Source organism: Talpa europaea (assembly GCF_964194135.1).
Source record: "Talpa europaea genome assembly, chromosome: 9".
Taxonomy (NCBI): domain Eukaryota; kingdom Metazoa; phylum Chordata; class Mammalia; order Eulipotyphla; family Talpidae; genus Talpa; species Talpa europaea.
The window spans coordinates 53,166,073-53,192,675 of NC_140076.1; the positions used below are offsets into that span (position 1 = coordinate 53,166,073).

General features: G+C 39.1%; 1 protein-coding gene across 1 annotated transcript in view; it reads left to right on the forward strand.

Annotated features, from left to right (window-relative positions):
- Positions 1-20,108, forward strand: part of PTGER3 (prostaglandin E receptor 3) — a gene marked incomplete at both ends in the record, with an annotated part of 70,661 nt that extends 50,553 nt beyond the window's left edge. The window contains one exon of the mRNA XM_084243325.1: positions 20,013-20,108. Within this exon, the coding sequence (XP_084099451.1) occupies positions 20,013-20,108 (96 nt within the window). The remainder of the gene's footprint in view (positions 1-20,012) is intronic.
- Between the last annotated feature and the right edge of the window lie 6,495 nt (positions 20,109-26,603).

The following is a 26,603-nucleotide window of genomic DNA, read 5'->3' on the forward strand; positions in this document are numbered from 1 at the left end:
ATGTAGGCAAAGAGGTGAATTAATCTGAGGGTGACAGTTCTTGTCCAAAAAGCAATAAATAGGATCTGGTTAAATTGGCCAATATTTTTCACTGTATGTAACATGTGTCTGCTGCCTCAGTTTCCTAATTTGTAAAAGACTATTGGGGTAATAATTTCTAGTTTCTAAGGTGGTTGTAAATACTTGAAAACACAATATATGTAAGCCACTTAGCATACATGCCAGATTCCACTATTATCATAATTTTCATCATTAGAATTATCATTTCACATGCAAAATTTTCATAGATTTACCAACATCTAATCCAAACCTTATTTATTTCTGGGTACACTAAGTTCACTTATTTTTCTCCAACTGTAAAATAGAACTACCAGAGAATTTTTGGTGGATTCTGATGCATTTGGGAAAAACACATCAGTTTAAATTAGGATAGAAGTTATCTGCCCTCTTAGTACTTGAATTCATGGCAAAAACATCTTGGTTCTTAGTGAAGTCATTATTTCTCTGGTGACAACTATATTGCCAAGAAAGAAATGAGAATCAGACTATTTTTGTTGGACTTTGATAGATTTCTATCACTAATTACATGAATGATTGACTGACTTAGTTGAGACCCTCCTTCTTTAATGAGACCCTCCTATCTGGGTCTAGGTTTTAAGAAAACTGAGGTTTATTACTCATACATTGCCGATTTAAGATTCTCTGATTCTTCAAAGTAAAAAATATTAATTCTTGTTTATTTTATTTAGGACTTATATATATATATTTCCCAAAGTGTAAATAACTTTACCTGTTCTTTTCATTATAATCAGAATAGATATTCATGTTTAGAATTCAAGCAATGTAGGACACCACAAAGAAAAATCCACCACTCAAAGTTAACTGTATAAGTGTTTTAATAGTTTCTCAAATATTTCTCTTTGCAAGTTTCTCTTCAAATCCGACTGCATCAAAGAAGCATGACAAGATTCTTTCAAATATTTTATCCTTTCTTTAAAAAGATTTATTTATTTATGCATACAAGAGGTGGAGTGTAGGCCAGAGTCAGGGGGTGGGGGGTGAGGGGTTGATATGAAATAGAGATTTATCTAATATGTCCTAGATGTTGGACAAAAATTTATGGAAGGAAGTTAAGGATATGAAGATTTTGGGGCCTCCTGGTTGTGCAGGAGGTAACCCTCATGACATAGCAGACCTCACCTGCTGCTCTCCTTGGCAATGTATTTCAGTAGATCTGTCTGTTCTGCTCCCCACTCTGTCTGTGGTGAATTCTGTCAACCCCCCACCCCCCACCCTCTACCCCAACTCTGGCCTATACTCCACCTCTTGTATGCATAAATAAATAAATCTTTTTTTTAAAAAAGATAAAAGATTTTGCCCTAATTTAAAGAGTAGCCAAAAAACAAACAAACAAAAAATAAAGAGTAGCCAAATCAATGTTGCCTAAGGTCAAAAAGATCTACCTTAGAAAGTAGAGAGTCATGAATTTTCCTATTGCTGCAAATCTTCAAGTAAAAACTAGGAAACAACTAAGCAGTTTGCTGTAGAGGAGAGAATACACATATCTTCTTCAGCCCTTTTTCTCACTCAGGTGTCCATGATTTTTTTCATCAGGCATAGAATGACAATATTGGAAAAGGTGTTAAACAAAGAGATTTGTCTGAATTCAGCAGTTGAACTCAGTGTTCTGCTTCAAACCCCTCATATGTGGCTTTAATTCTGTCTTGTGTGACATTAACTGAATTGTTGGAACTCAAGCTAGTCTATCAAGTCTTAAATTCATTTTATCAATTTACAACATTTTTTGAAAGCTCTATTCATAAAAACAGGGAAAATATTATTTATTTTTTTTATAAATTTTATTGTTATATTCCCCATACAATTGCAGCCCCCTCATTCTGACCCCAATCCCTCCCCTCCTGCCCCCGCCCCCCTAAAAGTGTCTCTGGTTCATAGTTTTTTGTTGATTTTGATTTTCACTTTCTTATAGTTATTCATTTTCCTGGTCCCTTATTTAAGTTTTCTAGATTCCTGCTATGAGTGAGACCATCCGGTATTTTTCTTTTTCTTTTTGGCTTATTTCGCTGAGCATGATCCTTTCCAGCGCCATCCATGTTGCTGCAAATTGCATGTGTTTATCTTTTTTGAATGCTGAGTAATATTCCATGGTATATATGTACCACATCTTCTTGATCCAGTCATCTATTTTTGGGCATTTGGGTTGTTTCCAAAGCTTAGCTATTGTAAACAGTGCTGCTATAAACATAGGGGTGCAGGTGTTCTTTGGAATTGATGTTTCTGTGTCCTTTGGGTAAATACCTAGGAGTGGAATTGCTGGATCATATGGAAGCTCTATGTTTAGTAGGTCCAGAAATCTCCACACAGCTTTCCACAGTGGTTGGACCAGTTTGCACTCCCACCAACAGTGCAGAAGAGTTCCTTTTTCTCCACACCCTCGCCAGCATTTGTTGTTGCTAGTTTTTTTAATATGTGCCATTCTCACTGGTGTAAGATGGTAAATCATGGTAGTTTTGATTTGCATTTCCCTGATGGCAAGTGATGTTGAACATTTTTTCATATGCCTGTTGGCCATTTGCATTTCCTCTTCAGAGAAGTTTCTTTTTAGCTCTTCTGCCCATTTTTTGACTGGATTATTTTCTTTGTTTTTGTTGAGTCTCATCAGCTCTTTGCAGATTTTTGTGATCAGTCCTTTATCATTAGTGTTGGGTGCAAAAATGTTCTCCCAGTTGGTGGGGTTTCTCTTTGTTTTTGTTATTGTCTCTTTTGCTGTGCAGAAGCTCTTTAATTTGATGTAGTCCCAGCTGTTTATCTTTGCCTTCACTATCACTGCTTTGGGTGATGTGTCTGTAAAGATGTCTTTGATGTGCAGATCACGTAGTATTTCGCCTATATTTCCTTCTATATATTTTATGGTTTCAGGTCTTATGTCTAGTTCTTTAATCCATTTTGAGTTGATTTTTGTGTATGGGGTGAGGTAGTGGTCAAGCTTCATTCTTTTGCATGTAGCGACCCAGTTTTCCCAGCACCATTTATTGAACAAACTTTCTTTGCTCCAATGCATAGTCTTTGCTCCTTTGTCAAAGATTAGTTGACCATAAATCTGTGGGTTTATTTCTGGATTTTCTATTCGATTCCATTGGTCTGTATGTCTGTTCTTGTTCCAATACCATGCAGTTTTGATGATTATGGCTTTGTAGTATAGTTTGAAGTCTGGGAGTGTAATGCCTCCATTCCCTTCTTTTTTTTTTCAGGAGAGCTTTGGCTATTCGGGGTTTTTTGTGATTCCATATGAATTTCATCAATAATTGTTCTATTTCTTTGAAGAATGACATTGAAATTTTGATTGGAATAGCATTGAATCTGTATATTGCTTTTGGAAGGATGGTCATTTTAATAATGTTTATTCTTCCAATCCACGAGCAGGGGATGTCTCTCCATTTCTTTGTGTCTTCTTCTATTTCTTTTAACAGTGTTTTATAGTTTTCTTTGTATAGGTCCTTTACCTCTTTTGTTAGATTTATTCCCAAATATTTGATTTTTTTTGTTTCAATAACAAAAGGGATGGTCTTTTTGATTTCTTCTTCTTCAGATTTACTGTTTGTGTATAGGAAGGCTACTGACTTTTGCATGTTGATTTTGTATCCTGCCACTTTACTGAACTGATTGATGAGTTGAATTAGCTTTTCTGTGGAGTTTTTGGGGTTCTCTATGTATAATATCATATCGTCTGCAAATAGTGATAGTTTGACTTCTTCTTTTCCTATTTGGATTCCTTGGATGTCTTTCTCTTGTCTTATTGCCCTGGCTAGGACTTCCAGTATTATATTGAAAAGCAGTGGTGAGAGTGGACATCCTTGTCTTGTTCCAGATCTTAATGGAATTGCTTTCAGCTTTTCACCATTGAGAATGATACTGGCTGTTGGCTTGTCATAGCTGGCCTTTATGATGTTGAGGTATGTTCCTTGTATCCCAAGAATTTCAAGGGCTTTTATCATGAATGGGTGTGCACTTTGTCGAAAGCTTTCTCAGCATCTATTCATATTATCATATGGTTTTTATATTTCTTTTTGTTGATGTGTTGGATAACGTTGATTGATTTTCGGATGTTAAACCATCCTTGTGCCCCTGGAATGAATCCTACTTGGTCGTGGTGAATTATCTTATGGATACATTGTTGGATTCTGATGGCTAAAATTTTATTGAGGATTTTTGCATCAGTGTTCATTAGGGAGATTGGCCTGTAGTTTTCCTTTTTTGTGTTGTCCTTGTTCGGTTTTGGTATTAGTGTAATGTTGGCTTCATAGAACGTGTTTGGTATTGTCCCTTCCTTCTCAATTTTTTGGAAGAGTTTGTGAAGGATAGGCACTAATTTGTCTCTGAATGTTTGGTAGAATTCATTTGTAAATCCATCAGGTCCTGGGCTTTTGTTTTTGGGGAGGTTTTTGATTACCATTTCAATTTCGCTAATTGTAATTGGTCTGTTTAGGTGTTCTATTTCTTCTTTATCTAGCTTTGGGTGATTGTAGAGTTGTAGGAATTTGTCCATCTCCTCTAGATTGTTAAACTTGTTTCCATATAACTGTTCATAGTAGTTACTGATTATTCTTTTGATTTCTGCTGTGTCCATTGTTATTTCTCCTCTTTCATTGATGATCCTGTTTATTTGTGCTTTCTCCCTTTTTTCCTTTGTGAGCCTGGCTAGGGGTTTGTCTATTTTATTGATTTTTTCAAAGAACCAGCTCTTGGTTTCATTGATCTTTTGGATTTTTTTTTAGTTTCAATTTCATTTATTTCTGCTTTGGTTTTTATTATTTCTTTTCTTCTACTGGTTTTGGGGTTTTTTTGTTGTTCTTTTTCTAGATCTTTGAGCTTCGAGATTAGGTTGTTTCTTTGAGTTCTTTCTTGTTTCTTGATGTGAGCTTCTATTGCTATATATTTTCCTCTTATTACTGCTTTTGCTGCATCCCATACATTTAGGATATTGGTGTCCTCCTTGTCGTTCAATTCAAAAAATTTTTTAATTTCCTCTTTGATCTCCTCATTAGTCCAGTGGTCTTCCAGTAGTGTGGTTTTTAATCTCCATGAGGTAGGAAAGTTCCTTGCCTTCTTTTTATAGTTTATTTCTAGTTTGATGCCTTCATGGTCAGAAAAGATGGTTGATATGATTTCAATCTTGGTGTATCTGTTGATGTTTGTCTTGTGCCCCAGTATGTGATCGATCCTGGAGAATGATCCGTGTGCGCTTGAGAAAAATGTGTACTCCGTGTTTTTTGGGGGTTTAGTGTTCTATAGAAGTCTGTTAAGCCCAATTGCTCTAGGTCCTTATTTAGAGCTTTGGTTTCTTTACTTATTTTTTGTCTTGTTGATCTATCCATTGTTGATAGTGGTGTGTTGAAGTCTCCCACTATGTATGTGTTTTCTCTGATGTCTGTTTTCAGAGAGGACAACAGTTGTCTGATGTATTTTGGTGCTCCTTCGTTTGGTGAGTATATGTTAATGAGTGTTATTTCTTCTTGAAGTATTGTCCCCTTGATCATAATGTAGTGACCATTGGGGTCTCTTTTTATCTTTTTGAGTTTGAAATCTGTTTTATCTGATATAAGTATAGCTGTTCCTGCTTTCTTTTTTGGTCCATTTGCTTGTAGGATTGTTTTCCATCCTTTAACTTTGAGCCTATTTTTTCTTTTGTAGCTAAATGTGTTTCCTGGAGACAGCAAAAGGTTGGGTTTTGTTTCTTAATCCAGGCTGCAACTCTGTGTCTTTTTATTGAAGAGTTTAGTCCATTTACATTTAGAGTTAATATTGATATGTTAACATCTGTATTTGCCATTGTGCTTGTCTTTCCTTTGATTTTATTTATTTATTCTTTTAATAACATTTTTTTTTGGCCTTCTTTCATTATTATTCGTCCCTCTGAGGTTCTGGCTTTAGGACTCCTTGTAGTATTTTTTGGAGTGGGGGTTTAGTTGCAATGAAATTCCGGAGTTTCTGTTTGTCTGGGAAGGTCCATATTCTTTCTTCAAAGAGGAAGGAGAGCTTTGCGGGATAGAGTATTCTTGGTTGGCATCTGTTTTCTTGGAGTCTGTTGACTATGTCCCTCCACTCTCTCCTTGCCCGTAGTGTTTCTTCGGAGAAGTCTGATGTCAGCCTGATTGGCTTTCCTTTGAATGTTATCTGTTTCTTCCCTCTTGCCAGCTTCATTATTTTTTCCTTGTCCTGGATTCTTGGGAGCTTTACTATTATGTGTCTTGCTGTATTTTTTCTTTCGTCGTGGAAGTTTGGTGTTCTTCTTGCTTCTTGTATATCAATTTTCAGCTCCTTCTTCACATTTGGGAAGTTCTCTTCAATTATCTCTTTGAATATTTTCTCTGTTCCTACTTCTCTCTCCTCTCCTTCTGGTATTCCTATAACTCTTATATTTCCTTTCCTCATGGAGTCAGATAGTTCCCGAAGTCTTTCTTCATTCTTTTTCCTTCGTACTTCTCTTTCCTTTTCTGTTTTGGTTCTTTTTATTTCTGTGTCTTCAAGAGCACTTATTCGTTCTTCCATTTCATCAATTCTGCTTTCATTGCTTTTCCCAGAATTCTTTAGTTCTTCCACTAATTCTTTGATCTCCTGCATTTCTTTTACTTCCCTCTTTAGGGACTCAATTTCATTCTTCTGATCGTTGATTATTTTTCCCTTATCATTGTTTTCCTTTATGACTTCTGTCAGTTTTTTAATCACGGCAATTTTAAATTCTCTTTCTGGAAGGCTCAGAAGTTCTTCCAAGTTACTGTCGTTGCAATCTGGGGGCTGGTTTTCTTTTTGTGGTGTGCTTTTTCTCTGGAGAGTTGCTAGGTTGCGTGTGGTTCTCCTCCTCCCTACTGTCTGTTTTCTAATTTGCTGTATGCGTTGGGACACTGTGTTGTTGGGACTGGCCGGCATCTTGGGTGGGCTTCTCTTCTCCCCTCTGGTTCCTCCAGGAGTCATCTGTCAGTTTCAAGCAGTCTTTATTGGAGAAAGGTCCCTGTCCTAAAATGTCGATGTGGGGACACACTCCCCTGTGCGCCTGGTCTGCCCCGGCGGTGGGTTCCTGCTCCCCCTCTGGGCTTGGACTGCAGGCCAGAGGGGGTCTGGCGTGGGCGAACTTCCCCCGCTCACCTCTGGCTCCTGAGGAAGCCTTCTGCAGGTAGTCTTTACTGAAGAAATGTCCCTGTTCTAAAATGGTGATGTGGGACACACTCCCTGCGCGTCTGGTGTCAGGCACACTCTTCTGCGTGCCTGGTCTGCCCTGGCTGTGGGTGCTCGCTCTCCCTGTGGGCTCAGACTACTTGTTCGGAAGGGGCCGGGTGTGGGCTAACTCCCCAGCTGGCCACTAGCTCCTTCAGGAGCCTGTGCTGGCTTCAAGTCGCTAGGTGGCGCCAGAGATCTCTCCTAGAGCCCTTGGGGAGCTGATTTTCCACCCCGTGGGACAGGGAGCAGAGCGGGGATGGTAGGGTACACCTCAACGGCTTTGGGGTGCTGTGTCTGCCTTGTGCCCCACCGTCGTGGGGAACCCACGCCCCTAATTTCGTGCCCCGGGTCTCAGTTCCAAAGCCCTCAGTTCCAGGACGCGGGCTGTAGCCCAGTTCATTGGCGCGGGAATGGCGCCTTTTGCACCGCTCCCGTGCCTGGGCGCCTGGTTCCTGCTTACTCAGGGAGGGACCTTCACCTCAGTGGGGACCTCCGCGCGTCTCCCCGCAAGCCTAGGTCGTCTCCCAAGCCTAGGTCGCAGGCGCGGGGACTTGGGCAGCCACGATCCTGGTCTGCACTTGCTTTTCAAGCGCGCCAAGCACGCCGCTGGGAAAATATTATTTAAAAAGCAGTTACAGCAATTATTTTCCAATAGAAAAATCAGAACATCTCCTGGCTATTAGCGTCAATGACTATTAGCTGGAGTATCTGATTGTCATTAAATGTGACAGGTTGCCAAGAATATGAAATTGGTCAAATTTAACTTTGTTATCTGCTCCAATCATTTTCTATTAAGCATAAAACATATTTTATGAATGATATTCGTCAAGTTTTTGTACATTCTCAACTAAAGTTTTTTTAAGCACGATGAAAAGAAAAGAGAACTATGCTTTAAAATATAGAAATAATGATTCAGTTGATGTTTAGGGAAGCTTCTAAAAATTTAAATAACTGTAGGGAACCAATACCATTACATAACTAGGAGTTTTTTTTTAATTATCAGTGGAATTATTCTCAAAGGAAAACATTATTTCTTTTCAAAGATCATGTTGTCCATATAAATCAAGCATGAAGGAATCATACTATTTAATAATTCAATATGGTCCATAACAGGATTAAAAGTTATATCCTGAGAAATGTATGTAGTTACAGCTCCTTTAAAGCACAAAATCAGACACTGACATCTTTGTTGAAAGTGTTGAAATTTCTTCCATTAATTCCACTAGTTCAATGTACCACTAGATATTAATAATATCATCAATAAGAAGGCAGGATAGCCTTATGGAAAGAGTTTGGGGATTTAAAGACATGGAATTGCAACCTGGTTCTTGACTTACATATCTTAGACTCACCTATAAATTGGAGATAATGATACTTGTCTCACAATGGTGAAAGAAAATAATACATGTACAAAACAAGGTAAGAACTCAGTCATTTATAGCCAATATCAACATCAAAGTGCACTACCTCCCTTTGTAAAAAGACCTTTCTGCTATCTTCAGGGGGATACTAATTGCTAATTGTGATAACAGTGAAATAATACTAATATTAAAAATCAACACAAATGAAGATTTTTATAATTTTCAAGGCATTTTATTATCTCTAGTTTTATTTGATCAAACCACTAGGGTGGGTAAGAAAAGTATTGTTATTATTCTCATTTTATAGCCAAAAACCCCCCTTAAGATTAAGTTAAAGTGGGTACAAACTTCCAGTTATAAAATAATAGGAATATAATGTACTGTATGATGATTATAGTTAGTGACTCTAGTGTATACTTGAAAATTGCTATAAGAGTGAATCTTAAATGCTCTCATCACAAGAAAAAGGAGCTTCATGTGGTGGTATTAACTAGACTTATGGGAATAATTTCATAATGTGCAAAAATATCAAATCACTTAATGTTATACCTCTGAAACTAAAATAGTATTATTTATCACTGATACCTCAAAAAAAAAAAAAAAGGAGACAAAGAAGAAAAAAAAAAAAAGACCAGTTGTAGCATTTGGACTTCGGAGTTAAACTTCAATTCAACTACCACCTCCACACTTGCCTTTGAGAGAATTTCTTATCCCTTCAAAGCCTGAGTTTTCATGTTTGGAGAGTAAAGATGGTTGCACTGTCCTCAAAATCTTTGCTGTTTCCCCAGGACTCACTGTACAAAGCCCAAATGCTTCCACTTTGTTTTCAGGAAGCTGATCCCCACCAACTTTTCAGGTTTATCTAAGCAGCACTGTTTCTAGTCTTTAGGGAGTCCTTTTCCCCAACACATTATGTGCTTTCATAATTCTGTTCTGTTTTCTTCACTTGACTATTCTCCTTAATTGAGAAAATTCTACTTATTCATTAAGATCCAGCTCAAGTGACACCTCTCTAAGAATTCTTTCCTAATGCTGCTTTGGCATTAATAACTCCCTCTTTTGTGCATCGGTAATACCTTATTTATGCATGTGTGATTACCCCTCACTGCTTGACTTATGTTATAGTCATTCACACAATCAGTCACACGTGTCTAGTTCCCCTCTCAACTCCTTGAATGAGACCACATCTTTTGTTAATCTTAGTGTCCCAGATTTTCCCATTTCCTCTTCTCCCCAGGTCCCCAATCTCCAAGTCAGTGAAGATTTTGAAGTGCAGACACATGGAATACAGATATAGAAATCCCATTTAAATTGATTTTAATGATATATGTATTACAAATAAAAATGTGATGTGGCTAAAAAAGAATTTTTACCTGAAAAAATTTAAGGGTTACAGAACTTCCGACGGGGCTAGATATGTAGTACATGTTTCAACATATAGTTGTTAGCCACAATTAGGAACTGAAATTAGGGATGATGTCATCCAAATTTATGGCATACATGTCACTCAGAATGCCTCTTCTTCCTCCTCAGTTAAGTTCCCTTTAGCCACCATTAGAATATTGAATGGACTATTAGTGTCAGTGAATATGACACTTTGTACACAACTTATAAAGTGTGTGAAGTATGTTGATTCATCATGTGCGTGGAATGACCTTAGTGAGGGTGGGCTGAGAGGTGTAGTGTCCTTCAGGCTAGCAAAGAGAAGGGCAGCAATGTTTTACAGGATGGTGTGGGGCACAGAGCTTCCTTGGCTGTGGTATAAATAGCTTGAGCTTTGTATCCTGCATACTTGCTCCTTGTCCTTTCAGCAACACAACTTTGTAGCCAAAGACTGATAAAGAGTGAAAAAGCACTTCCCTTCCAAGAACTCATTGTTGTTTCAAGAGAAACAAGTTATGACCACCTCCTTTTGAAAGGAAGCTCAACTGAGAACTATCAGCATACTCTAAGGCTTTGATAGGTTAACATTTAGAAACACTTTTCTGCCTTCTGTCACTAAACCACTGTTTCCCCATCAATTCTACTTATTACTTAGTCTTTCCTTCACTCACTCAGTTCATATTTTACTCAGCTTCGGCCATCTGTCTAAGACTGTACTGGGTTACACAGGGATACAAACTGCATTTGAGGGGGCCTCCCTTGTGGCACAGGGGTTAAAGACAGCTCTATCAAGCAATCAACAGCCACTGCAGCACGAGTTCCATCCCCCACCAGGGAGAAATCTACATGGCGCAGCAGACCTCTTCTGCCTTGCCCGCTGCTCCCCTCAGCAGTGTGTTTCATTCGATCAGCCTGTTCTGCTCCCCACTCTGATGAATCCTCTTACCCTCCACACTTCTGACCTGTGCCCCAGTTCTTGTATGCATAAATAAATAAATCTTTTAAAAAAATTGCATTTGAGGAACAAAGCCTGCACTAACACATCCCAAAGACTGAGGCACACTTGAGCAGCATCCCTAAGTCAGACCTGGAAGTACCTCCTCTGAGTTTTCAGACACTACAAATCTTCCACTAAGGCTCCAAATCACATTTTAGTTATAGCAGCACAATGCAGCAAAAGGAGAGTCTAACATGTGTCAGATGTTTTTTACTAAGTGTTCCAAAATGTAGATTTCTGCTTAAAATCTAGTCATCTTTCCATACATAGTGAAGTTCTAAGAGACTGAGTATACATTAGAAGTCCTCTACCTCTTTAGCTATCACATGTCCCCTGTCACAGGGGTGTATTCACCAGTATTTCATGCGCACACCACCAAAGACCCAGGGGTCTTTTTTGATGTTCCTAGGAATTTTCCTTTTAACAAGTGTATTATCTGTGATATGTTCTGCTTTGGGTGCTGATACATAACAAAGGTAGGACCATAATATTGAAAAAGTAAATGGAGTGAATTATTTCAGTTAGTTTCAAGTGTCTGCAGGAACTGTGCTCTCTCTCTCTCTCTCTCTCTCTCTCTCTCTCTTCTCCTCCTTCCACTGTGTGTGTTTGTGTGTGTAAGAGATAGAGAAAGCACTAGAGAACAAGAAAGATTGAGAAATAGCTAAAGAGATGTGGACCTGGGCCTCCCTGGTGGCGCAGCGGTTGTGCACTGGGCTGTGAAGCTGCCCACAACCTCTGCAGCGCTGGTTCCATCCCCGGCCACCAGCAAAGGTCCCACATGGCGTAATGACCTCTCCTGCCACGCCCACTGGTCCCCTTAGCAGTGTATTTCGCCACTCTGCCTGTTCTGTTCCCCACTCTGGCTCTGGTGAATTCTCTCAACCTCCCGTGCTTCTGACTGTGCCCAGTGTTTGTATAAATGAACAAATCTTAAAAAAAAAAAAAAAGAGAGGTGGACCAGTGCTGAAGGTGACTGTCCCCGCTTATCAGATGGCAGATTATCTACTTGCAAATTGGAAAGAAGGCTATGAAATTAAACTACTCCAGAAAGCATTTCTTGGTAATAAAATTCAAATGACCAGCTTTCTGTTCACAAGAAATTGAATTTCACTTTCATTACCTGTGAGATAGAATTATAACCTTTGTCTTCCTCTTCCAAGCAGACATTTCTCAGAATCTCTAGCTGTTTTTTTTTTTAATTATTATTGCTACCAACCTTCCTGTCTTAAATAAGATTGTGTTATAGTGTATTTCGTTAGTTAAATACCTTGGTTTGATTGACTATGGATATTTCTTTGATAGTTGAGAAGGTACTTCAACATTTGGTAGGTCCAGAGTCATTTTTATGTCCATTGACAATTGTCTTAATGCTATAAAAAGAAATTCTGCTATATAAAATATTTGATGTTTAATTCCAGATTAAGAGGAAATTGCCATATGTAGCATTCAGATTTTATTTTTTTAAGTAATTTTTTTTAAAGATTTATTTATTTATACAAGCACTGGGTACAGTCAGAAGCACTGGAGGGTGAGAGAATCCACCAGAGCCAGAGCGGGGAACAGAACAGGCAGACTGACGAAATACACTGCTGAGGGGAGCAGCAGGCACGGCAGGAGAGGTCTGCGTGCCCTGTGGGACCCTCTCCGACAGCTGGGGATGGAACTGGCACTGCAGAGACTGTGGGCAGCTTTGCAACCAAGAGCTCAACCGCTGTGCCACCAGGGGAGGCCCTGTAGCATTTAGATTTTAATCAGCAAGTGACATATTCTAACTGAAAACCCTTCTATAATTATTGTAGACATTTATTTTTATTGTATTTATTTTATTTATTTAATTAGTTTCTGTTCAAATTCTTATGTGAGGATTTCAAAAGAAATAGTTGTTAGCCCAACACCTGATCACATTAATATTCTTTTAGCCTCAATACTTGCATACATATAGTTTATAAAAACTTAGACTTCATAAGATCAAAATTCTACCGAATAACGTAAGTGAGATGGCTATAGAAGGGAGGTTGATGTAGGGAGAAAGCCTTTTTAGAGAAAATTATCCCAGAAGTTTGAAAACAAAATGGCATTCCCAATGAAACAGAAGTGAATACCAAAACTACTCTAATACAGGGCCTCCCTGGTGGCGCAGCGGTTGAGCGCTGGGCTGTGAAGGAAGCTACCTGCAGCCTCTGCAGCGTTGATTCCATTCCCGGCTGCTCCCCGGCCACCGGAGGAGGGTCCCACATGGCGCACAGACCTCTCCTGCCGCCCGCTGCTCCCCTCAGCAGTGTACTTCGGTCCTTCTGCCTGCTCTGCTCCCCGCTCTGGCTCTGGTGAATTCTCTCACCCTCCCGCGCTTCTGACTGTACCCAGTGCTGGTATAAATAAATAAATAAATCTTTAAAAAAAACCCAACAAACTACTCTAATACGGTTAACAGCTTGACATATATTTATTTCATTTGATTATCTCAACTTCCCTATGAGGAAAATGAAGCCAATGTTATCATTATTTCCATGTCATAGATAATGAAATGAGATTTGAAATTTAAATGAGCTTATTCAGGTTTAGAGTGAGTGAGGGTTTAAGCCCAACTTTTATGATTTCAGTTTCGGAGCTCTTTCCAATGCCACTATTTATTTGTGTTGTAAACCCAAGCTAGGGAGGGAGCATATTTATATTATGCAGTAGTATGTTGTGCTACATCTCCCCTTGAAAATATAGGAAAAAAATGACAAATTCTGGGAAAATTGTATGCATGCAATTTGAAGTCATCACTGAACTTCAAGGCATGACCTATTATTAGGAGCATCAAACAGTCTCCTCATGTCAACTGCCGAAGACTTAAGAATGGCACATTTTAGGGAACTGATTCATTTTAGGTTGGACATGACGAAAATACTATTTGTCTCCTTTTATTAGTATGGCTTCTCTCAGCATAATTCTGGTTTTCTCTGAAACTTTGACAGCAACTTAGAATATATGTAAGCTAATCTGATGGCTTTATCAGTGTGCTAGGTTTTGGTCTGTTGCAAAAAATATTGAAAATAACAAAGGCAAAAAAAATCATAGAAAGATATTCTCCTACTTATATAAATTCCTCATGTAGCCAGTCCATGTCTGGTCTAGCCACTTCATGATCATCTATTTCTAGTTGTCATTTTTAGTGTCTGTCTTATGGGCCAATTTGGCTGTTTGAACACTGTCTGATCAGCAAGAAGGAAGGAGTAAATAGAGTGTGCCTCCTGCCTTTAAGGAGACTCATCAGAAGTTCCATCACTTCTCCTTTGATATAATCAGTAGGAATTCAGTCTTGTGGCTACAGAAATTTGGGAGTCAAAAATGCAATGTTTTAACTGGTTCTCAGTTTATAATCAGGGTTCTTTTATAAAGAAGGAGAAAGTAGATACTAGGACAACTGGCAGTCTCTGTCATAACTAAAGAATGGTTTCTTATTTTATCTACCTGCATTGTATGACTCTTTCTTTTTATTTATTTTATTTTTAAACGTTTTATTGAGGTAACGTTGCCTTACAACACTGGGTATGATTCAGAGGTATGGCGTCACAGCTCTTCAGATACATGTGCGTGACTTTTAATCTCTTTTTGGTTATATTTTGTCAGAGAATCTATCAAGTTTCTGGCTGAGGAGCAGTTATTGTTGAACTAAGCACAGGAGAAGCTGAATAATAAATAATTTGCAACATCATTTTGTATTTAACTTAATCAATGACCTTTAAAGTACTCTTATATAAAAGTCATATTTCGAATGGTCAAATTGTGACATGAGACTTTGGTCACCCTTTTTTGCTCTCAGCCATTAGAGAAATGGGAATACATTGGGAATTTAGATTTATCATAACTATTAAATAGCTAATTATAAATAGCTATTAATATTTTTGTTGATGAAGAGTCAATTTCTTTTAATACCCAGCACAGTGTCTAATACATAAAAGTGATGTAATCAATGAATACTAATTGAATTGACCTTCAGTACTCAATTGAATTTATTTGCCTGATAGATAGAAGTCCTTTGATAGCGTTTGCAAGTATCCAATCATGAGTCTCATGACATTGTTACACTGACTCAGATTCAATTTATTGTATTAGATGGCTGTGGGTTATTGCTATGTATAGATGAGACCACAGCAAGCCAGGTCACTTCCTCCCTATAAAAGTGTTTTGCCTCAAAACCTCACTTGCATTTTCAGGAATAAGAAATCCTCCAGAACGCAGAAGTGCATGGAGATCAATCAAATCAGTTCTCACCTGGAGAATAAGGACTGATTTACCACAAAATTCATTACACAGTGCAATTACCACATTAAAACAGACTTTAATCTTACATAATATTTTTCAACTCTCACTTGGTAATATTGAATATATACTAAGATTGCACTTGATTATTTTCTTTTATCTCAGCTATATGTTCTGTGATTTGCATTTTAAAAACTGGACATAATATTGCAATGAGACCACCCATTGATTCTCCAATTACAAGTTATGTGAGAACTTACATATACTATTAAATTTTTCTTAGATATTTGGAATTAGGAGGTCTTTTATTCATCATCTTGGGCACTCTTTCGATTTTCTCCTTTATAATGCATTAAACTGGAAAACAAAAGGTTCATATTCACAGATTTATGAATGGCTCACCAATTTATTATCAGCCTTTTTTGGCTCTTCAAGTCCCTCTTTTTGCTAGTGGCTAGGGTGAAAATTGTACAGTCTACAACTTAGGCATTTTGAAAATGTCTCTTTTTAAATTTTCTATACAGAACAAAACGTCCTCACAAATCCTGTTCTCTCGTCTGACTGGGGCAGGGCCAAGAAGTGGAGCAGTAGGGGATGTGTCCTTAAACTTACAGTGAAAGGTGTTGCCCTTCTGTTTTTTTCTTAGCATCACCTCACTCTTTTGGAAGAAAATGGTGCTTCTTTGTTATTTTTCTCTGCTCCCCTTCCCTTAGCAGAGAGGGCATCTTTGTGAAGAAGAAACCATATAATCCCCCTGCATGATAATGGGAGCAGATTAGGAGAGGCCCCTTGTCTGTCTGTAGGTCCTGGTCTTCCCTGTTGGGTCCTCCTCACCCTCCCTAGAGTTGACATTGGCCTGTTTGCCAGATAACTGCCAACATCTTCCATAATTCAGGGCTTTTGAAACCTGTGAATAGTTTCCTTAGCATGTTTGGAACTCTGTGGTTTTAGTTTGCTGATCTGGTCCCACTTTTGTCTTGCTGGCAGAATAGACCCTCAAGGCACTGCTATTTCCTCCTCTAGGCACTGCCTATGCTGTCCATCTGTTACAGGGCAGGGAGAGGGGCACCCCAGGCCCCGCAAACCTGCCTGCTCTAAATAGGTTCTGCCATCCGCTGCATCAACACAAAACATAGGAGACTTTAATGAAAAGGAACTTTAATACAATTAGGAAACAACACAGGAAAGGCAAAGAATATAGTTTCTGAATCAAGCACCAAAGTTACCCGTCCCCTCATAGGTAAAAGTCCAGCCAAGCAGGATTGGCCCAGAGCAAGGCCCCAAAGCCTGCCACAAGTCTAAAGCATCTTCCAGTGGGGACCCACAGAAAAGGGTCAGAAACAACCAGACAACTAGTCTGGGAGGAAAAGAGCAAAATCAAGATAAAAGCTGCCATTTTCACTTCCCCACGGGTCTCTCACCCACATCTGTGTCACCCAGTCCATGACCAAAAGGCAAGCGCAGTTTCTTCACGTGTCTCTAGGCTCCATGTGCCTCCTCCAGGGCTCCTTCTGGCTCTGCGTCCTGCTTCCTTCCTTCCTCAGTCTCCTCTGCAGCTTCTTCTCTCCCTGTGCAACTCTACCCTCCTTTTGGGTGGGGCAGGGAACCTGGAACCTCCCCTTTTCCTGGGGACCACCCTGTTACACACAGGAACTTCTGTCTCTGCCAGGACATTGTCCTGGCCCTAAACATAACTGCTCCACGGCTGCTTTCTTCTCTCTTCCATGATTCCAGGTGGTCTTTTTACCACATGGAGGTTGGGGGACACTTGCAGAATCATTATGCCCCTCTCTCTGCCATTATGCCCTTTTTCCAAGTGTCCACACATGAGCCAGGCCACCACTGGGGCTGTGTCCTCAATGGCTCGGAGGCTTGCAGCCATTCCTCCTTTCTGTTTGTGTTACAGGGCAGCCCCGATATAAAACGGCTTGTCTAACTGTGTCTTTCCCAATGTCTTGATGGCTTTGGTCTGGAGTGGGGGTGGAGTCCACAAAGCCTGTATGAAATTAGCTCAGGACATCCTTTCCCCCTAACATTTGAAGTTTCTATTCTTGCATTACCCACCAACTTCTGAGGCTGCGGTAGTGGGGGCAGAGGATGAAGGAAGCATGTTATCAACCTTTCTCTTCCTACATTGTCTCCTCCTCTTAGCATTTGAAGAGCTTTCATCTGTAAAGTCCCCTCCCTGCTTTCTCCCTCCCCTTTCCCTGGGGCTGTAAGGACAGGAGGATTGCATTAGTGTGGGGACTGGACTGGAGACAATAGTGTCAATGATACAGGACAATCATTGGGTGGTATTTAAAAATGTAAAGAATTTTACCATTTTACCAAAATAGTTTGTTTCCCTGCTTTTCTGAACTGTAATGACTCATTCTTGCCGAGTTTTGAAAAAATTCATTTTTATAAGTATTTTTCCTTTAAACAGGTTGTGAGTTCCTAGGCTGCCTTTATTCTTTTATTTTCAGAGGAATTTTGAATAGTGAAAATAATTCTGCTGTTTTAATCTATTTAAATAATATTATTTAAATCAATTAGAAACATTAAAGATGGCCACAGTACAATAGCGAAGCCATACATACTGTATATCTATTTAGTAACAACAATCTTTCGGTTATCAACCCAACAACTATGTGTACTAACAGACCTCTAGGCAACTTATGTTCTCCATGACAGTAAGTCTCAGCAGGGCAGGATCTTTTAGGATGAAATTCAGGTTCTGTTTGCTGGAATAGAGCTGCATCCTGATTCTGAGAGCCATGAAACTCCAGGGGGAATTGCCAAACCAAAGAGACTAATCAATGAGACTGATCAGCAAAAGTGGTGCAAGAAAAAGTTAGTTTCTTGTGTCCTGTATTATTGATACCAATTAATTGTCCTTCCTTTTACTTGGTTTACCTTTACAGCGCTAGCAGAGCTGGGAGTGCAAAAAAAAAAAAAAAAAAAAAAAAAAAAGATCAAGCAGGATGTGAATTAGAGCAGGTGTGCTTGTTTATCACCTAAGTTAAAGGGAAAAAAATCTCCTTTCTACGTAGAGAGTGCAATGTAAATCAGCCAGCAAGAGCTAACTAATGCCACTCTGTGCCAGATATTTTGCTGGGCCCTTTGGAGTTACAGAATATTTACAACACAGTCCCTGATTTGAAAGAATTGAGTTTTGTTGAAAAGATCATTCATATATTCATCCGGAAAATATTTCAAAGTTTATCCATTTCAAAGTTTATCCAAAGTTTATCACAGTGCACCAGGCACTGTGATATGAGGAATAGAAAGAAAACAAGAGAGATATAAACCCTGCTTCCATGGAACTTACAATCAGGTGGTATTGATATTCAATAAGTGACTCTGGCTGTATTCAACTCTCCCCAGTTCTAGCTCTATGGAGTTCTTTACCTTTATTGTAAAATTCAAGCACATTCTGGGTGACCTCAGCAGATGAAATCCCTGTTCAATCTTCCTTTGATTCCAGGAATCCTTCATGTTCCTGTTGTTACTTGGCAGATTTCTTTTTTTGAAGATTTATTTATTTATGCATACAAGAACTGGGGTACAGGCCAGAGGTGTGTGTGGGGAGTGGTGGTGGTGAGAGGATTTACCAGAGACAGAGTGGGGAGCAGAACAGGCAGATTGACTGAAATACACTGCTGAGGGGAGCAGCACGCGAGTCAGGAGAGGTCTGTGCTCTTTGTGGTTCACGTCCCTGGCAGGCGGGAATTGAACTCCTGCTGCAGTACTTGGGGATAGCTTCATTGTGCTAACACTTAACCCCTTGTGCCACCAGGGAGGACCTGGTCTTTTATCTTAAGAGCACCAAGAAGTCACTGAAAGCTGGGTATTGGGCAAATTAGATTTATCTACACCCATCATTTGCAGTCAAGTAGTTTTTATTCAGCATTGTACAAGGGATGTGATAAGTAATCTAGGGAGTTAGAAGTTATATTAGACATTTAGGTAATATTTAGGGTGAAGTTATATTAGACATTTAGGTAATATTTAGGGTGAAATAAGAGTGGAGAGCAAAGCATGGAGGCAGGATTAATATAGTCTCAGGAAGGTAATATCTAGAACATCTTTATCATTCTTCAGGTAGCATTCAAAAAACTTATTTGAAGGCATATATGTACTCCTATATTTACTGCAGCACTATTTACAATAGCCAAGTTATAGAACAAAGCTAAGGGCCCACCGACAGATAGTCGATTAATAAGACATGGTTTACATACACAAGGAAATACTGCTGAGCTATAAGGTGAAATCTTGCCATTTGCAACAACATTAATGGAACTGGAATAAATTTTTATGCTAAGTGAAATAAGTGTGAAGGAGAAAAACAAATTTTGTTGACTTCATTCATATGTGAAATACAGAGAACCAAAACAAAGAAAAAAAAATAACCAAACCCTAGAAATCTGACTGTCGAGTTGAGGCTACTTGGCGGAGCATGAAGGTGAGGAGCAAAAGTGAGAGGAGGCGCTAGGGACTGTTTTGGAACATTATGGGTGTTTTGGTTGTGGGTGTAGTGTGCTCCAAACATCTAAAGAAGTGTGATCCTATACCTCTGAATCATGCATAGTGCTGCAAATCAGTGTTACCTCAATTAAAAAAAAATTAAAAAATAATAAAATATTAATAACTAGTCATTGAAAAAATATTTACTTGATCATAGATAATGTGAGTTGATGTATGGACTTTGGTTTTGCATTTTTTTTGAAAATGTTCCAGCAGTGTCATCTGACAAAAGGAGTAGCAATCAATAACCCTGTCCACTGAAACCCTCTGTCTGTTCACAGATCAGGCAGCACACAAACAACTATGCATCCAGTTCCACCTCCTTACCACACCAGTGCTCCTCAACCTTGATGTGGAGTGACCATTTGGAAAGGTGAGAGTTAGAAACTGCCTAAATAAGAGTATAGTTCTCCCCCATCTCTCTGTTCCTCTTGAGTTCAAGCTCAGAATAGCTCTAGCAATTCAAATGCCACAGAAGCACTTAAATCTGACTAAGGCTTTCTTACCAGAGGAGTTATTCTTGTTTTTATGACTTCACTCAAATTTCCTCCAGGAGTTCTTTGAGACTAACTTCAGTCTGATTTTATGACTGATCAACTCTCAGGCCATGAAAGTGCCTGCATGTCACTGAGTTTTCATAGTAAGTACAGTTTCCAGGATCTTGTCAAGGCTAAGCTACTCTTATTTTAATTAGGCATCAAAATTCATCATGTTCACCATGTGGTTAGCACATTCTTGCTGTCTTTCTGATTAGATCTTTGTATATAACATGTATTTCAATGAATGAAGACTCTATAAAGCAGAACATAATGCCAAATGTGATACACCTCTCTCAAACACCTACTTTCATTATTTCTGTAATTGACTGTGGGATTAGTTGAATAAATAGCTTCCTGGGTGTTACTGCATTGTGTGATTTAAAAAAAAATTTTTTTAATTAAGGAAATTTTGGTCTGTGTGGTTGCTTGTATTTTGGAAGTATAAGACCCCCTCTTTTATTTATTTATTTATGCATACAAGAGCTGGGGTACAGGCCAGAGGCTTGGGGAAGCGAGAGGATTCACCAGAGACAGAGTGGGGAACAGAACAGGCAGACTGGCTGAAATATACTGCTGAGGGGAGCAGCAGGAGAGTCAGGAGGTCTGCTGTGTCATGTGGGTAGCTCCCTGGCCAGCCAAGGGATCGAACTCATGCTGCAGTGGCTGCAGACAGCTTCATAGGTTGTGTCCCAACCTCTTGGTCACCAGGGAGGCCCAGGAACCCCTCTTTTAAATGTTATTACCACACTGTGCCCACCTTTTTTTTAAAAAATGAGAAATGTGTAAATTTTTTTCAAAGATAAAAAACACTTGACTTTCCAGGTAGGCTGAACTTTCTAAAGTCAGTAAGCTCTTTTCCTGTCGTTCCTGGCTAATGCCGGGTACATTAACCCCTCTTTTCAGTGTAGGTTTTTATCAAGGATGTGAACATTAGAGCCACTCAATACCTTTGGCCATTCCTTCTCTCATGGTTGAAGTAGCTGAAAAAAAATCACTTCTGTAGCTCAGGGAAAGACTGAAGTGTTTTTCACTAGAGACTTAATGTGCAACTATGCCTGAAGTATAGCACTTTGCTAGGTGATTCTTGCCAATAGTTTAAAAATCAAGAGACCAATAAAATATCCACTCCACTCACCCTTATAGTCCTACATAATTCTCCTAAATGTGTGCATATAGAGCACATCTTCTAGATTGGGCTTTGCTGTGAACACGGACTCCCTGGGAAAGCAAATGAGGTGGAGAAGAAGAGAGATACTTAGTTAGCACATCTTTATTGGAAGGAACACTCTAATGTGATTTTTTTAAAAATTAAGTAAATTTTGTGATACTTACTCTTCACATCATAAAATAAACACGATTCCCTATCAATCCTTACTACATCTCTCTCTATTCTAACAGATCATGAAAGAACGGACTTGGACTTTTTTGGTTTTTTTTTCTTTTTTTGCCATTCCTGCTTCCCTGATTGTGTATTTCTTCCCATCTGAGGAGAACTTTATATTTTGATTTGGATTGTTTCCTCATTTTTTCCCTTTTTTCTTTTAATTTTTTTTTATTAGTAATGCCCATGGAGACCAGGTTTGTTATATAATCCACGTCTCTGAGTGTTACAGTGACTTCTTGGACTGAATTTTGAGCATATGTTTAAGAAGGTGGGCAGGATTTCACAGTTGACGATTGTGGGAAAGAGTGAGAAAAACAGAATACAATCTTCCAGGAGTTTTTTCCTCCGGTCAAGCCCTTTTCTGAATCTCGACAGAAGAAATGAACTCCTGCCTAATTCCACAGCCATCCCATTGCAGAACCAGTGCTTTCAGAATGATTGCCACTCAGTAAAACCCAGCAGCGCAGCTCCCAAGAGGGGTTGGTGCTGGGAATTAGCACACCCAACCTTGCTGACATCCTAGAGCCAGGGTAAAAGAAGGGAGCAGGGCATAAGTAGAACTAGAAGACTGGCCTTCTAGCCGAAGCTGTAGATAGTCAAGTTCTCCTAAGAAGGGCAGGAAAAAATTAATTATCTTTTATATGTACATGTGTACATGTGCCTTAGAGTTTTAGTGGATTTTGGTCCACAAAATAAATGAAAATTCAGAGTTGACTTGATTTGCATTTTCACTGTCAATAGGAATGACTTTAAAAAATCAAATAAATAGTGAAATTCAGGTTACAAGGTAACCGCCTAAACTATCTAAGAGAACAAATTTTTTTCCCAGCATTCTCAGTAGTAAGGATAACTTTAATTATTCAGGTAGCATAAGGATATCTGTAAGTACACCTTATTTGATATACTATAATTACTAGGAATACTTAACTGTTTAATTTTTGTCTTAAAATATTTGTGCTCATATTTTTCATGAATCCAGACTTTTACTGAATATTTTGTTAATTCAAAAATATCTCTAGTCTCATCCCATGGATAAAAATGTTTTTCTGTTTTCTTCATGTTCTAAACCTTTACTTGGCTTTCATTATGTGAAATGCTTTTTTATATAAGAATAATTTGTATACTATATATTTTAAGAGCCTTTGTAATTCTTTTTTTAAAAAATTACTAAACTCTATTGTTAGCTCCTTGTGGGCAGTATGACTGCTTTATCTCTTGTATCTATAGAGCTTAGTACAATGCTAATAAGCACATAGAAATTCCTCAATAAAAACTTGATGGAACAATGAAGTGACCACACTGCAATCTATGTGATAATGCCTAAAACAACTAATTATGCAGCACCATGAGGAAGGGTGGCATGTAGTTGACAGTTGATTCTCTATTCACATTTCTACTTTGATCTTTTACCGCTTTGGTCAGTCTTTAAATTCAGGCATCTAGGAGAGTCTTCTTTAGGCTTCTTGAAGAAAACAACTTTAATTATTCATTGAATGTGGGTGATTGCCATTAAAAAATAAATGAGAAAAATTAAAGTCTGCATGTAAAATAACTGATCATTTAGTGAGTATGACTTTTTTTAAATTGTGGTAATACTGGTTTATAATACTATATGTTTCAACAGTAGAGTTCACACCTCATTTAATGAATATATCACATCACACTCACCACCAAAGTTTTAGTTACCATTCATCACTATCCATTTGAACCCCTCCCCCCATTGTCCTCACTTCCTTTCCCCTGTGGTAACCACCACTCTGTTGTCAGAATCTAAGGGTTTTTGTTCTTTATTCTACTTGCTTTGTTTATTTATTTTCTATATATGAGTGAAATCATATGGACTTTGTCTTTCTTTTTCTGACTTATTTTATGAATTTAATCCCCTTAGAGTCCATCCATGTTGTTGCAAATGGCAAGGTTTCATCTTTTTGATAGCAGAGTACTATTCCATCATGTATATATACTGCGTATTCTTTATCAGTTCATCCACTAATGGGTACTTTGTTTTCATAACCTGGCTATTGTGAATATGCTGCAATGAACATAGGGGTGTATATATCTTTTTAAATGAGTATCTTCATACTCTTCAGGTAAATACTCAAGAGTAGAATTGCTAGATCATATTGTATGTTAGTTTCATTGTAAAATTTTTGAGGAAGCTCCATACTGTTTCTATAGTGACCACCAATTTACGTCCCACTTACATTCCCAGCAACAGTACATGAAAGCTCCTTTTTCTCTGTATCTTCACCAATACTTAATGCTTCCTGTCTTTGGGATATAAGGCATTCTTACAGATGTGAGATATCTCATTGCGGCTGTCTTTTTTTTTTTTTTTTAAGATTTTTTTTATACAAGCACTGGGTACAGTCAGAATCACAGGAGGGTGAGAGAATTCACCAGAGCCAGAGAGGGGATCAGAACAGGCAGACTGCATGACATACACTGCTGAGGTGAGCAACGGGTGGCAGGAGAGGTCTGCGCGCTATGTGGGACCCTTGCCCAGCGGCTGGGGATCGAACCAGTGATGCAGAGGCTGCGGGCAGCTTTGCAACCCAGAGCTCAACTGCTGCGCTACCGGGGAGGCCCTGTGATTGTCATTTCTTACCTTGTCATAGAAGCTGAATTTTAACTCTACATCTACAGGCAAATGAAGGTATTGCTAAAGATATAGATCAACATAATTTGAACAAATGAGGACAGTAAAAATATTCTCATTTTATGACTTCTTTGAGCATAGTATTTGCTCTCTCTTCAAAGATAAATATACAAGAGCTTTGTAAATGAAAAACAGTCTATAGTTGATTTCTTAATAAAAGTTAGTGATGGGCCTCCCCTGGTGGCGCAGCGGTTGAGCTCTGGGCTGCGAAGCTGCCCGCAGCCTTTGCAGCACCGGTTCTATTCCCAGCCACCGGCGAGGGTACCACATGGCGCAACAGACCTCTCCTGCCACGCCCACTGCTCCCCTCAGCAGTGTATTTTGTCAGTCTGCCTGTTCGGTTCCCCGCTCTGTCTCTGGTGAATTCTCTCACCCTCCCGCGCTTCTGACTGTCCCCAGTGCTTGTATGTATGTATGTATGTATGTATAAATGAATGAATGAATGAATGAATCTTTAAAAGAATAAAATAAAAGTTAGTGATTACTAATTATTGCTTTTAATCAGTTTGTTTGACTTATAACTGAATGTTAAATCCACTTAAATGCCTTGGAAATGGACAAGAAATATTTGTGCAGCATTACTTTAAGAAAATAATGGGAGCTAAAACTGCAGGCATGCATACAAAACATAAAAAGGCAAATAATAAACACTGAAATACTATGGCACAGGAAAGACAGAAGAAATTACTTATTAAAAAAAAAAAACCCACAACACCATTAAAAAACAGGACAAAACCAAACAGAGACTATTAATAAAAATACAGGAATAACATAGAAAGGAAGGAAAAATAACAACTGACGTTGTTACAAATTATAATTTAGTAGTATGGGCTCCATAAATACTGTTTATCATTGTGGTTATGTGGTGGGGGATGCTGGTGCTGCTGGCAAAGAGTTCGAAATAGAGGGGCCTCCCTGGTGGTGCAGGGGTTAAAGACAGCGCTATGAAGCTACTGTCAGCCACTACAGCGATCCCTAGCCTGCCAGGGAGCAACACACATGGCACAGCAGACTTCTCCTGTCTCACCCACTGCTCCTCTCAGCAGTGTATTTCAGTACATCTGCCTATTCTGCTTCCCACTTTGTGTCTGGCGAATCCTCTCACATCCCGTACCTCTGACTTACACCCCAGTTCTTGTATGCATAACTAAATAAATCTTTTTTTAAAAAAGTTAGAAACAGATATTCAAGCAAAGTTAAGTAAATATCATACTAAGAATGTAGAGGCAGTGGGAAACTGTAGTAATATATTCTTTTAAAGACTTTGAAAATAAAAGATAACAATAAAGTATGAGTTAATCTCTTTCCCATATATCTAGCCAAACTTTAAATTCTACCAGTTCTGCATATTTTTCTCAATTCTACCCCTCCATCTTCACTGGCTGGACTAAATCTAGGCCTCCACATAAGCGGGAGAGGGAGACAGAGAGGAGTCAAAACAAGGGAGGGAACAAGTACAAGGTGTGGATCACGAGTGCTGTGGTGGTGGGAGACATGTGGACTACATCTGAGGGGGGAAATTAAATACTATACAATTTTAAAAAAGATTTATTTATGCATACAATAACTGGGGTGAGGCCAGAGGTCCGGGGAGGGTGGGGGTGAGAGGGTTCACCAGAGACAGGGTCGGGACCAGAACAGGCAGATCTACTGAAATACACTTCTGAGAGGAGCGGCGGGTGAGTCAGGAGAGGTCTGCTGGCCATGTGGGTCACCATGTGGGTCTCCCACTGGAGATCGAATTCATGCTTCAATGGCTGCCGATAGCTTCATAGTGCGGCATGTTAAACCCTTGCGCCACCAGGGAAGGCCCCACTATACCAAAATGAACAACAATGTGGGCCTCCCCGGTGGCACAGCGGTTGAGCGCTGGGTTGCGAAGCTGCCCACAGCCTCTGCAGCACCGGTTCGATCCCCGGCTGCTCCCCGTCCACCGGAGGAGGGTCCCACATGGCGCGCAGACCTCTCCTGCCGCCCGCTGCTCCCCTCAGCAGTGTACTTCGGTCCTTCTGCCTGCTCTGCTCCCTGCTCTGGCTCTGGTGAATTCTCTCACCCTCCCGCGTTTCTGACTGTACCCAGTGCATGTATAAACAAAACAAACAAACAAACAAACAAATAAATAAATAAAATATGCCTCTATAAAAAAAAAGAGAGCAATTTAAAAAAAAAATGAACAACAATGTAAGAAAATAAATTAATTAATTTTAAAATATTCTAGGCCTCCAGCATTTCCCACCTGAGTTACCCTGGTAACTGGAATCCTGCTTCTAGTTCTAGGCCCTCTAATCAC